Here is a 14,269-nt window from a genome sequence, read left to right as displayed (position 1 = left end):
CAAGCAAAAAACTAGTCTTCTAAGGAGGCGAAGAGGACAATTATGTAGGCGCTCAAAGGGAGCACACATAAGATAAGTGAGGTCAACTCCCACTAGGGTATTACGAAAGGAGAAGGAGGAAAGAGATGAGTAATGCACTTCAGAAATCTGTTAACAATAGGATTGATGGCCAAGCTCAAGAGCTCGGGGTACCAGACTTGGGACTGATCGCGTTTGATCTTCTTCAGCAATCTTGGCAGAAGTGGTACAGGAGGCCGCAACTCCACTCGCAACGAAAAGGGTAGCCGAGCGAGAGCCGCTTTGGAAACTCTAACACGCAGAACTGCTGACATTGAGCGTTCTCTTTGGTGGCGAATAGATCTAACCAAGGCTCTCCCCACTACTGAAAGAGACCTAGCACGACCTTCGAGTGAAGATGCCATTTGTGATCCATCATGCACTGGCGGCTGAGTTTGTCCGTCCTTGCGTTCAGTGAACCTGTTAAGTGTTGAACCACCAGAGATATGCCCTGATGTTCCAGCCATGTCCAAAGGCGAAGAGCCTCTTGACATATGGTCCACGACCCCACCCTGCCCTGTTTGTTGCAGTACCACTTGGCGGTGGTGTTGTCCGAGAACACCTGCACCACTCTTCCTTTGACAGAAAGAAGGAATGCCTTCAGTGCAAGACGAATCGCCCGGAGCTCCAGAGGGTTGATGTGGTGCCTGGACTCCGCCAGAGACCAGAGGTCTTTGATCTCCACCATTCCCATATGGCTGCCGCATCCGTCAATACTGTGAACTCAGGTTGGGGGAGGGAGAAGGATCTGCTGTTGACCCAATCCTAGTTCGTAAACCACCATTGCAACTGACTTGCAGTCCCCTCCGAAATCTGAACGTCATCGGAAAGATTCCCCTGTTGCTGCGCCCACAGGAACTTCAGGTCCCACTGCAGAGCATGTATATGCCATCTGGCATGATGCACCAGCAGGATTCAGGAGGCCATGAGGCCCAGCAGCCTCAGGGTCATTCTCACCGAACACCGGGTTGGAGGCTGAAAAATCGGTATCATAGCCCCAATATACTGGACTTGCTGCTAGGGAGGATAGACCCAAAACTGTGCTGTGTCCAGAACCGCTCCGATGAAAAGGAGCTTATCAGATGGAATCAGGTGCGACTTCAGCACGTTAACTGAGAACCCCAGCAAATTATGGAAGTCCGTCGTAGTCTGGAGGTGGGAGCCTTCAACAGCCAGTCGTCGAGATAGGGGAAGACTGGAACCCCTGATCTGCGCAGATGAGCTGCGACCACCGCCATCACTTTCGTGAACACCCGGGGGAGGGGGGGCTGGTAAGGTCAAAGGGGAGCGTGGTAAACTGAAAATGCGTGTGGCCTACCGTGAACCGTAGGTAATGCCGGTGGGCAGGCAAGACGAGGATGTGAAAGTAAGTGTCCTGCAAGTCCAACGCTACCATCAAATCTCCAGGGTCGAAGGCAGACAAGACCTGAGCCAAGGTTAACAACCTGAACTTCTCCTTTCGGAGGAAGCGGTTGATGTCCCTGAGGACTAAGCTAGGACGCAGGCCTTTGTCCTTCTTGGGTACCAAGAAGTAGTGGGAGTAGCAACCCCGACCTACTTCTGGCACAGGGACGCGTTTGACAAAGAGATCCATAACTTCCTGGAAGAGAAGGGCCAAATGATCCTCCGACATGGGATGAAATCACCACAAACTGCATGACCCTTATGCACTCCGCTGCTTGCGGAACTCCGCGTAAACCGTCAGAGTTTTTTTGTCACTTTGCGGAGTTCCTCACTGAGGAACTCCCCATAGGCTTAATCTTATCATGAAAAAATAGATATCAGTCATTTGTTAAGAAACAAGGGTGAGTAGAAACCTTTTGGGTGGAGTAAAATTTAAGACATTATTATTGTGATTTTTTGGGCAATTAGTTGATCCTGGTGTGGATGTATTTCTCATATTTAGTGATATCTCCTTTCTGAGTATAACGTTTCTGGCTTTCCCCTCCTGTATATGGCTTTAGTCCAGTATGAATTCTCGCATGTGAAATGACATTGTATTCAAGACTAAACCTTATCTGACATTCAGAACACACATAAGGCTTTTTTCCCCCGTGTGAGTTCGCTCATGTCAAGTGAGAAGTAATTTGTACCCAAAACATTGCTTGCATTTCGAGTACTCATAAGGTTTTTCCCCAGAGTGAGATCGCTCATGAAGCATAACACTGTCTTTCAGATTCAACCTTTTATGGCATAAGGATTTTCTCTAGTGTGGAGTTTCTCATGGTGAAATAGCGTTTTTTTCTGCAGCTTTTCTGCCATTCAGAGCACTCATCAGTATGGAGTCGCTTATGGTTAGTGAGGCTGTGCCTATCAAATAGGAATTTCTGGCATTCACAGAAATTGGTAATGTTTTCCCCCTGTGTGCGTCTGCTCATGTAGAGTGAGATTGAGTTTAAAATGTATGCTTTTCTGGCATTCGGAGAACTGATTATTTTGATGGTGTGTTTTCTTATGGCACTTGTAACCATCTCTACCTCTGAATCTTTTCTGACATTTAGAGCACTGATCATTTTATTCACCAGTGTGGATTCTCATATGTTCAGTGAGATGAGATTTTTGTCTGAAACATTTTTGGCATTCGGAGCACTGATAAGGTTTTTCCCCAGTGTGGGTTCTTATATGCTGAGTGAGACGGCTTTTTACTCTGAAACATATCTGGCATTCGGAGCACTGATAAGGTTTTTCCCCAGTGTGGATTCTTATATGCTTAGTGAGACTGCTTTTTCGAATGAAACATATCTGGCATTCAGGGCACTGATAAGGTTTTTCCCCAGTGTGGGTTCTTATATGCTGAGTGAGACTGCTTTTTTCACTGAAACATATGTGGCATTCAGAGCACTGATACGGTTTTTCCCCAGTGTGGATTCTTATATGCTCAGTGAGAGTGCTTTTTTGACTGAAACATATCTGGCATTCAGAGCACTGATAAGGTTTTTCCCCAGTGTGGATTCTTATATGCTCAGTGAGATTGCTTTTTTGACTGAAACATAGCTGGCATTCAGAGCACTGATAAGGTTTTTCCCCAGTGTGGATTCTTATATGCTCAGTGAGATTGCTTTTTTGACTGAAACATTTGTGGCATTCAGAGCACTGATAAGGTTTTTCCCCAGTGTGGAATCTCACATGTGCAGTTAGAAGTGATTTAAGTTTGAAATCTTTTGGGCATTCGGAGCACTGATAAGGTTTTTCCCCAGTGTGGGTTCTTATATGCAACGTGAGATGTCTTTTTTCATTGAAACATTTCTGGCATTCAGAGCACTGATAAGGTTTTTCCCCAGTGTGTAATCTCACATGTGCAATTATAAGTGATTTAAGTTTGAAATGTTTTGGGCATTCAGAGCACTGATAACGTTTTTCCACAGAGTGGGTTAATTCATGTCGATATAGACTCGGTTTGATACTAAACCTTTTCTGACATTCAGAGCACTGAAAAGGTTTTTCCCCAGTGTGGATTCTCATATGCTCAGTGAGATAAGATTTACGCCTGAAACTTTTTTGGCATACTTTGCACGGAGAGTGTTTTCCCCCAGTGTGGATTTTCATATGCTCAGTGAGATAAGATTTACGCTTGAAACTTTTTTGGCATACTTTGCACTGAGAGTGGTTTCCCCCTGTGTGCATTCTGTCAAATTCTGTGAGATAAGATTTATAGCTGTATCTTTTTGGGCACAGGTAACTTTTTTCCCTAACTTCGGTTATTTTGCCTCGATTTTAGAGTCGGGCTTGTTTAGATAATGTTCAGCACTTATCTCTAAAAGAAATTGTGTGTAATCTTCTCAACACTTGAATTGAGCAAAAAATGTCGGGAAGCAGTCCTGTAACACCTGTTGAAATTTTTCTAACAGATAATAGTCTTTAGGTAATAGCCTCTCCGGCAGCAACTTAATTTGTGACTGAAGTTTTTCTCAAATCTATTTGTATAGGATCTTAGCAATGCAGTAATAAGGTGTTAGTCTGATATTTAATGATTAAACTGATAAGTACCTTTTTGCACTGGTGTAATGGCAGTAACTGAGGGCGTTAGAACGTGCAGAATACTATTGTGGATCATTAGTCGCAGAACATCAGTTCCTTCTACCCTTTCTATGTTTGGTGTAAGGTTAAGGTTTGTAGTTCTGAGGATGAGGATATTATTTACATTAGATATAGCGCAACGGTGCTCCTTTAATCCATTTTTATATTTAACAGTTTTACATATCACTCCTGCACAACAGATAATGTTGAGGCGATTTACATAGAATTACAGAACAGTACACAATAAAAAGGAAACAATCTGAGATGGTCATGAACACAATATAGTGGTGAATTTTTAAGGTTTTCGCAAGAGTGAGCAGAGTGGGTCAAGGTGTCATATCCCGAGGCAGATAGTCTCAAACTTGGGTAACTGGTTAAAAATGGTTGTTGAACAAAGGTGATTTTCTAATCTTTTGGTTGTTAACGTGTCAGCTTCGGAGTCTTCTTTCAGCGTCTTTTCTTTGATGGTATCCAGAAGAAACCTTTAGTTGTAACTTTCTTTTATGTAGTGTGTGCTTCCTCTCAAGAATTACATGATGCTTTAGATTAACGTTATTCTGTCATGCTGAGGCAATTTGTCTTACTGATAATATTTCAGAAGTGGTCTTTCTACATTATTTCTGATGCTGTGTGCACAGATATGGCTTTGCTCTGTGTTAATGAAATGCAAAATTAGAGACTTCACTTACAAGTATAGTACTTTCCTCGCCACACTTAGATTTTTGGAAATTGTTTAAACGTAGAATGCTGGATGTCCTTCAGTTTTTCAAAATAATCCTTCTTATGGTGCTGACATTCAGTTGCTTAGTGCTAAATCTTGCTTTCTTCATCCGTAATTTCAATCACCTATAGTATTAAAATTAAATAGTTAATACATGTACATTTCCAAAAATATAATTTACAAGCCAAATCAATGCAGAATTTTTAAATGTTGAGCTGTTTTTCAGACAGAGCAGAGTGTAGAATGGTAGCATGAGAGTACTTGGATGGAAGAAAACAAGTTACTTACCTGTAACTTTGGTTCCCCAGTATTGGTAACTTTCATAGATTCCCATGCTTTGTATCATTCCCCGTCGTCAGAATGGGAGTCTCGGTAACAAAAATACCATAGCTGTAGGTACAAAAGACCAAGGAAAAAGGCCTAGGCCTCATTCCCTTTTGTAGCATATCACCCTCTTTGTGTAAAAGAGACCAAACTCAGGCCTCAGCCAATCAGAAGTGCCTCACCCCCTAGAACCTTCCTGAAGGAACCTCAGAGCCTCAGATTTTCGTAGCCGTTGTGTACTTAGACACCATATCTGTTGTAGGCTGAGCTTTCCTCGGGGAGGTGGGCGGGCGCATGGGTATCTATGAAAGTTACCAATACTGGGGAACCAAAGTTACAGGTAAGTAACTTGTTTTCTTACCCTAGTATTGGAACTTTCATAGATTCCCATGCTTTGTATCAGAGTAGCAAGCAGTTAGTAACAGAACCACATTTTGCATCATCACAATATAGCAATAGGCAACATGACATAAAGATACAAAATGTGAAAGACGGAAGGTGGGAAAGAATGGAAAGCTCACCACTCATTGGAAGAGGTTCCTCAGGACAGCCTGTCCTACTGCCACATCACCTTGTTGTAGGGACTCCAAGCAGTAATGCCTGGTAAATGTGTGAACTCTGCTCCAGGTAGCAGCTCTGCAAATGTCTTTGATCTGTACCCCTGCGAAGAGGGCTGTAGAAGAAGCCACAGATCTCGTGGAATGCGCTCGAACCTTTCCAGTCAGAGGTTTTCCTGCAGCAGTGTGACAATGCAGAATGGCACTCGTGATCCACCTGGAAATGCCCTGCTTGGAAAGAGGAAGGCCCTTGCTTGGACCTCCGAAGGCAACAAATAACTGAGAGGTTTTCCGAAAACTCTTAGTACGCTCCAAGTAGAATTTCAAACACCATTGCACATCGAGCGAATGTAATGCCCTCTCTGCTGGTGTAGCCGGTTGAGGAAAGAACGCCTTCAGAATGACCGGCTCATTCAAATGGAAGTCTGTGGGGACTTTAGGCATAAACCTCGGGTTAGTTCTCATGATGACAGTGTTTCTCTTGAATTGAAGGAAAGGTTCTTGGATAGTCAAGGCTTGTAATTCACCAACACGCCTAGCCGACGTGAGAGCGAGGAGGAGAGCCAATTTCCATGAAAGGTATTTCATGTCAGAACGATGGATTGGTTCAAACGGCCCTTCATGAGCTGAGAAAGGACTAGATTCAGATGCCATGTTGGAGGCGGTGGTCTCACTGATGGATAAACTCTGAACAATCCCTTTAGAAATTGTTTGACAATTCTGGATGACCACAAGGAGGGTCCAGAGCCAGTCCTCCTGAACCTCGACATTGCCGCCAAGTGGACCTTAATTGATAAATGGGCTAGTCCCGATTTGGCCAAGGACAGCAGATAAGGAAGGATCTGATGAGGCTTGGAAGCGAAAGGATCAATGCCTTCTTTCTTGCACCAGCAACAGAATCTCTTCCACTTAAGACGGTCAAGTCAAGTCAAGTCCTGTTCTTAGAAGGAGCTCTTGCCTGAGAAAGGACCTCCTTAATCTCACTAGAAATGGGTAGGTTCATAAATTCTCGCTGCTCAGGAGTCATGCAGTCAGGTGTAGGGACTGCGGATCCGGGTGCCAAACTTGTCCCTCGGACATCGTGAGCAGATGGAGTTCCGTGAACCAGAACTGCCTCGGCCAAGCAGGGGCTATAAGGATCATCCTGCACGGCTCCACCTTGATCTTCCTGATGAGTGGGATCAGAGGTATGGGAGGAAAAGCGTAGACAAATGTCCTCAACCATGCTATCGAAAGCGCACTCCCCAGAGATCCTCGATGGGGAAGCCTGCTTACATAAGACCGGCATTTCTTGTTGGTCGGAGTGGCAAAAAGATCGATCTCTGGTCTGCCCCACTGGCTGAAGACCTCCTCCAAGACTCTCTGATTCAATTCCCATTCGTGGCTGACTGAGGATGACCTGCTCAGTCTGTCTGCATTTTCGTTGAGGACGCCTGGTAAGTGTTCTGCTCTCAGCGAAACCCTCTGAAGGATCGCCCATTCCCAGATCTGCTGAGCTTCTTGCGACAATGAACGAGATCTGGTTCCCCCTTCCTTGTTCACATAGTGCATGGCCGTGGTGTTGTCCGTCCTGATAAGCACATGTGAACCTTGCAGGCGAGGAAGAAAAGCTTGCAGAGCCAGTCGTATCGCCCGTAGCTCTAACAGGTTGATGTGGAGGCGTTTCTCCTGGGGCGACCAATGACCGCTGACATGCAGGTCTTGCATCACTGCCCCCCAATCCTCCAATGACGCGTCCGTTGTTATCGCTTGCGGAGACGGGTCGCTTGCGAAGGATAGACCTTGGGACAAGTTGTCTTGATTTGCCCACTGTTAGACCTTGGCGTGAGTTTCCCTTCCACTTTTTGCTGTTGTGCCTCAGATGTTTTTGCTGGTGTCCGCTGCTCAGGGCACTGCGCCACGGCCAACCCGTGCCGCTGTGCAAGTGCTCCCTACTGTAAAGTGTATCTGTGATTGATGTCCATGATTGGTTCATTGGATTTACTGTTAGAGTCCCCAGTAAAGTGCACCAGGAGTGCCAGGGCTTGTAAATGCCAATACTGCTAGTGGGCCTGCAGCGCTGGTTGCGCCACCCACAGAAGCAGCCTTTTAAAAATGTGTCTAGGGTCTGCCATTGCAGAACCTGCGTGCAGTCTGGTACGGTCATGCTGGCTGGGCAAGTGCACACACTTGCCAGCCCCTAAACCTTCCCTTAACTTCATATTAGTCACCTCTATGGTAGGCCCCAGGGCAGGGTGCATTGTAAGTGTAAGGTAAGACATGCTCTGATGTGTGTGGCATGTCCTAATAGTGAATTACTGCCAATTTCGTTTTTCACTTTTGTAAGGCTACCTGTTCCCTTTAGGCCAGATGGGCTGCTGGAATTATTACACTCTATAATCCCAGCAGGCTCAGGGAACATGGTAGAAATTAATGTTTAGTATGCCTGAACTCAGAATAATAAAATACTTCTTTTAGTAAAGTTTATTTTAATATCCTGTGTTTGCAAATGCTACTTTTAGAAAGTTAGCCTTTGCTTGCCTAACCATTTCAGCCCGCCTCTGCTTGGATGTGTATCTGACTGTCTGGGTTGTGTGAGTGACAGGGCTGGGGGATGACAGGTGGCGAATGCCAGGATTACACTTTAGTGGGAGGTGGGAGATTCCCTGGACTATGCATCAGGCTGTGCTCTGCCACCACAATGCTGGCTCCGCCCCCCTGGGGAGCGACTGATGACTCAGCCTGCACCTGGCCCAGGAAGGGCGAAGCCTGTCAACAAAGTACTCCTGGCTGCCCCTGTCCACACAATGCTGGCTCCGCCCCCCTGGGGAGCGGCTGATGTGCCTGCCCACACACTGAAAGCAGAAGCCAGAAGTACCCCCAACAAGTGCTCAGAGGCTGAGAGCAGTTATGCAAAGGCCCCCCTGGCCTGTGAGAACAAAAGAAACTGTGTATAAAAGTAGGAGCCCTGCTCCTTGTAAATTAGAATCCTGTTTTACCACAAAGGACCTCTACCCGACTAGAAGGAGAAGAGACGCTGGGAGGACTGGCCTGCTGCTTGCCTTGCTGAGAGAGGAGAGGAGAAGACTTGCTGAGGAAAGACTTTGCTGCTTTGTGCTCTAAACATTCTCCAAGGGCTTGATTGAGCTTGCCCCCTGATCTGGACCCCAGGACTAGTGGGTCCTTGGTGCTTTTGCTCGTCCTGACATTCGAGCCGTGTGTGCATCCCGCTGGAGCCAGACCGCGCCCCTCATCGCCCCTCCTAGGGCTGTGGCACTCGGGGGCTTGCCTGCCTTTGTCCTGTGAGAGCCTCGCTCCGATCGGAGTCGCTCTCTGCCCCCAGGCTTGGCTTCCTGCTCCTCTGCCCCTTGCCTGCTACTGGAGTGCCCTGAGACGCTCTCCCCCCTCCCGCCGGAATTCCCTCTACTGATCGCGATCTACGCCGGGTCGACAGCTGCACAGACCGTGCCCTGTGACGTCGCTTTGCGATCTTGGAGGCTCGTCAGGCCGCGCCGCCCCCGCTGAGGGGACCCCCCGCACCGTCGTGCCGAGGGTCGCGGGCCGCGCCTGCCTGACTGCATACGCCCGCTGGCGTCAAGATCCAAGAGTGCCCCCAATCGCCAGGGTCGCATAAGCCTGTGCTGACCCTCGCCAACGTGAAGAAGAAGTGCTCATCAATCACCACCGGGCTCGGGGCCCGCAACTTGTGTTTTCCCCGTCATCGCTCCTTGCCTTGGAGCCGAGCAGAGAAGTCTCCGTGTGCCCGGAGCCCCCACGGGTGAGTAAGAGCTGTGTGCTCCGTCAGTACTCCCCGTCAGGGCCTCCGAGCTTGCTCCTACCTGCCGCGCTGTCCCTCGAGTCCTCCCGCACCGCTGGGCCAGCCCGCATTTGACTCTGTCCTCGAGCCGAGAGGAAGAGCCGGGCCCGGCACAGGCGTGCTCACGCCCGATGCGTGAGCCGCGGTAGGGGCTGAGTCAGTTTCACCATCAAAGGCAGGAGGGGCGCTGCAAAGCACGCCGAAGGCCCGGAGTGGGTCCCAAAGCCACCAAAGTGCGTGAGAGGCTATCTTTTAAGAGGAGAGAACACCAAAAGAACTATTCCCTGAAGTAAACAAACTATTTTTGAACTGCAACTAAGAAGAAAAGTGCCTATTTACAATCTGTGGTGCTACAAAAATGTTATTTGGTCTTGTGATAAGTCTGCTGAGATACACATATATATTTTTACATAAAGAAGCGTATTTTTTATATATTCACAGCCTGGTGTCCATTTGTGGGGGGATTGTGGAAAAGTAAATTTTGCCATGTTCTGTGTCCCTACGTGTTCCCCACCTCATGTTATATGTGCATGATTAATATGCATATGTATTCCCCATGATCGATTAAAGACGCAGTTACAGTTGCGTCCATCTCTAGTATGCCAGTCTCCAGTCTTCGTGAATACAACGAATATTAGGCCTATGTAAAGTTATGTTGCCACGTTTTACAGTGTGCACGTTAATTCAGTAAAAGTCCCCGTTTCTAGGCCTCAGAAGGGCCCGGACACCAGATTCAGCTCCTGTCTCCTGAACCCTCTTCGAGGAGCGATACAGCCCCCACCTGTATCCCTGACCCTTCACTTACTTCCTGCCTCGCAGTGCCCGGCTCGGCCTGGCTCTGCCTCTGAGTCTGCCAAGAGTATGTTATGATTCTAGTTATCAGTCCAGCTCTCCTTCTCTGCATTCCTGAGCTACTGAATCACATCAATAGTTTCAGTCAACGTCTAGCCTCACTGTCTCCATGTAAGAGAAATACTGTATTAATGCTAATAGAATATTCCCCGCACACGGACTATATGTAGAATAATGCATGCACCAGTCTTAGAGTCAAGTAGCCTTTCCCCTCCTGACTTTTAGTTTATATCAACATGTTCTCTAAACATCAGATACCAGATATGCCTAGGTACAAGTCGCTCTGACACTCCAGACTTATGTCTCCTCTTCTAGCGCAGAAATCATAGCCCCCAGTTTCTCCCTGGTAACACGTCATTGCCAGTTTGCGCGCACCACTAGGTTAGAGGTCCCGGCTCCTTAGGTAGCCCCCTCCATGTTTCCGCCCCATTCATGACATATTCTGTTACGTTGGCATCACATGTCTATGTATACGCCCTGTTCACGCCTTCTTGTTACCTCATTCTGCCCTTATCTTTCGCGACTGCTACACGACACACTTTCTGCTCCGCCCACTGCTACGCCTACTGTAATTGAGTTCTATGTGTTTGCTTTAAGTATATATGCTTGTGCACTGTTATTAAAAGTTGCTAGCCATCCCAGATCTTGCCCCGGCAGCTGCCGGGCCCTGCCATCCCATCCCTGTGCCGGTTGTCCTGTTGCTGTCCTTTATGCTGTATTAAAACCTGCAAACTCCAGCTACCTCGAATCTTGACTCTTATTTATTGAGCTATCTGTTTATTAAGAGTATCCTGAAAAATAGTTCGGTAATTAATTATTTATTTACCACATAAAATGGCGCCCGAATAGGGACTTGCCCTTTCCCCACGCGCCGGTGAAGCCACGTATGCCCCCTGACCCTCTGCAGCCGTGACGGAACTCTTCTGCGCACTGGCAGATATTTCTGCTTCAAGTATCCCTCAGGCCCACGGAGGAGACGGAGGTTGCGGTCCAGCATCCAGACGAGGCGGTGGAGGAACGCGGCAATTCCCGACCAGAGCCCAAGCCGAGAGTCCAAGGTCCGAGGTATCCGGAGGCCCACCTGTAACTGAAGTCCGAAGTTCGTCCGTCCGTCGTCGTAGCAGTCCAGTCTAGTCCGAGGCCTTCCGTTCTTGCTGCCCGGTGAGTACCGTTGCTGGGGTAGTATCTAGACAGGGTCAATCTAAATTGTCTCTGGTCCGTGGGTTTGGGGTACACAGATCCAACACGAAGTGTCCACCTAGGTGGATGCGGGTCCTGACGTGTCTCTTTATGGGACCGGTATGTTTCGTACTGTTTCAGCAGTGCATCTAGTAATTCTAGTCAGTTCTGTTCTCGAGAAATTCATGTGTTTCTGTTCTCAGTATTCCAGGTAATATTTCTGTCCGACCTGTTATTTTAAATGTTCTTCAATGTGTTTTCAATGTCGTGGTATGAATGATTTGTTCTTTTAAAGTCATTATTGTGTTTATTGTGTATTGTATTGTGTCCAGACTCCAGTCTGGCCATGCCTCTGTTCTCGAAATTAGGTCAGTTAAAAACTAGAAAATGTCTGCTCGAGGAAGCAGTTCCTGTCCCGCCTAGGGACAGTCCAGGTCATTTTATGTATCATAAGCATGGCATAAGTGCCATATTATATCTAGATCTATGGGTCGAGTACACCAAGGAGTTAGACGAGAAATATAGATGGCCCGTATCGGGTACATGGGATGCCGAGTGCATCATGCGAGTAGAAGAAGCATTATGGAAAAAGAAAGCCAGACAGTCACAGAAAGATGCCATCGAGTTATGGCGCAAAGAATCTCATAAAAGAACCGAGAAAGAAATCAGAAAGTCAGAATTAAGTAGAGAATCCACAGAAAGAGCCCAAGAAAAGGAATTGATCGAAATAGGTGAACGAGTTAAAGCCGAACAGTCAGACAGACAGAGGAATGCCCTCATTAAGGGTATGTATCCTCTTCTTGCCGAGGGCTTGCAAAAAGCAACCCCAGAAGCATCTAGTAATTTCCCGCCACCACTAGTTCCGACTAAGCTACGTCACAAACCGACCGCAGCTGAAATTTTTCTCTTGTCCTATCTGGACGACACAGTCCCAGAATATGCAAATCCTGTTCCGCCTGCTCCCGTAAATAATGTAATTCATGGTCCTCCCGACACCGGGGCACCTGTTACAGCTCCTGCTACGGTACCCCCGGTCCAGCCCGCAGTACAAGTTCCGGTCACTCTGCCAGCGCGAAGAGTATCAGTCGATGATTCCAGTTTAGGAGCCGCGGGGGGAGGTCCTCCGGGAACCCCGCCGCCACACAAACGTGTAACGTTAGTCGAGTTACATGCCCGAGCGTCACAGCGTTCGCCCAAGTCCCAGTCAGTAGCCGATATCAAGAAAGCACTTACTGAATGCCGTTATGATCCAGTCCCAGGCGATGATAATATGGTTATATATTCATTGCGTGTAAGACGGGTGACCGAGTACTTAGACACCCTGCCAAATATGAAAGAATATCTAGACAGAATATATCGTTTTATCCGTACAGGAGAAGATCCAGAAAGTATTGGTGATGCTATGAACAAAAGAAAGGTCGAGATTCAGCTCATGTTGTTAAAGTTTATAATTAATTGTTTAATAAGAGAACAAGATTATCCAGAAAAAGATTCGACAGAAATGAAAGTCCTGACCAGGTGGAGTGACAATATAGCCGAGGGAAGACACAAGACACAAGGATGTATAGAAAGTATGTGCAAGAAGATTCGTAAGGAAATAGTAAGGTTACACGAGAAACGAGAAGTAAGACAAGCGTCCGAAAAAGAAAATGACTCTTCTACTGAAGCGGTAGATAGCGAGAATACCGACAGAATAGCGTATGTAGGTAGAACTAGACTTCCAGACCGACATTCACGTCTAGAACACAAGAAAGTTTCCTTCCCTCCAGTACCAGAACAAGAGAATCTTGAGCAAGTATTTCAAGCTACCGATCACATTCTGAAATCACGAATCGGTTATAGTGAACTCAGTTCCATGCACGAACAAGAACTAGCCCGATCAGCAGTCCGATGGGCTACTGATTCTACCACTTTTCCAGACGAAATAGTGGCACAAATGTTTCTGAAACTGCCCCCAGCCGAGCAGCGATTGGTGGGTATGTATATGATCCAGCACCTCATTACACTCTATGAGGGTCAACATTCTGATCCAGGTCCGTTACACGATGTCCTGAAAGAGTTACTCCAGTATAAATGGAAAGGTCTAGGTACCGACTTAATTAGTGTCATTCTAGAACAGCGCCACAAATACAGAACGTTCCTGAACCCGCATTTTGTTCATGTCTCACCTCCAGACAGTAAAAGATTCTACATAGACAGACAGAATCCGTTGCGAGAAGTACACCCAGTTAGGACACCGGGTGGTGAACTAGAACGAGTATTCGTTTACACCCCTATTACAAAGATGGAACTCTTAGAGATGAAGAAGTTAATTCCCTGTCACGACAAAGATCCAGCAGGGTTCCATAGAGAATTAAAAGACATGCTCCGTATGGGAGAATACACGTATCCAGACATAATTAAAATGCTAAAGGTCCTGTTGCCCGCAGGGGTATATGAAAAACTCAAGGAAAAAGAATGGGAGGTGGGAGAGAAAAAGATAGACTGGACAGCTCTAGAAGCTGAAGATAAAGCACGAGTACCAGGTACCGGCCTAGGGCCGACAGTTAAAGAATTGCCCGAACTATTAATTCAGGTTTTGCCAAGATTATTAACCACGAAAAAGGAAGACTGGGATGCAATCTCAGCCTGTAAACAGAAACAAGATGAAGATACTAGTGATTTTTATTCTAGGTTCGAGAGATGTTTCATTATAAACAGTGGTCTCAAGACGAGTAGTAAATCATACCCTCATCTTTTTGTTACTAAACTAGTCGAAAATTCAAG

The 14,269-nt window shown here is 46.8% G+C and overlaps 2 protein-coding genes across 2 annotated transcripts in view; both read right to left on the bottom strand.

Annotated features, from left to right (window-relative positions):
• Positions 1-14,269, bottom strand: part of LOC144805503 (uncharacterized) — a 1,226,074-nt gene that overhangs the window by 1,159,150 nt on the left and 52,655 nt on the right. The window lies entirely within an intron of this gene.
• On the bottom strand, positions 1,688-4,507 carry LOC144805493 (uncharacterized). The gene has a single exon (XM_078672038.1). The coding sequence runs from the start codon at positions 3,679-3,681 to the stop codon at positions 2,572-2,574; it is 1,110 nt and encodes a 369-aa protein (XP_078528164.1). The 5' UTR covers positions 3,682-4,507; the 3' UTR covers positions 1,688-2,571.

The sequence above is a fragment of the Lissotriton helveticus genome (assembly GCF_964261635.1).
Source record: "Lissotriton helveticus chromosome 1_1 unlocalized genomic scaffold, aLisHel1.1 SUPER_1_unloc_12, whole genome shotgun sequence".
NCBI classification, from domain to species: Eukaryota; Metazoa; Chordata; class Amphibia; order Caudata; family Salamandridae; genus Lissotriton; species Lissotriton helveticus.
The sequence above is the reverse complement of the archived record's forward strand: the minus strand, read 5'-3'. Positions and strand labels throughout refer to the sequence as shown.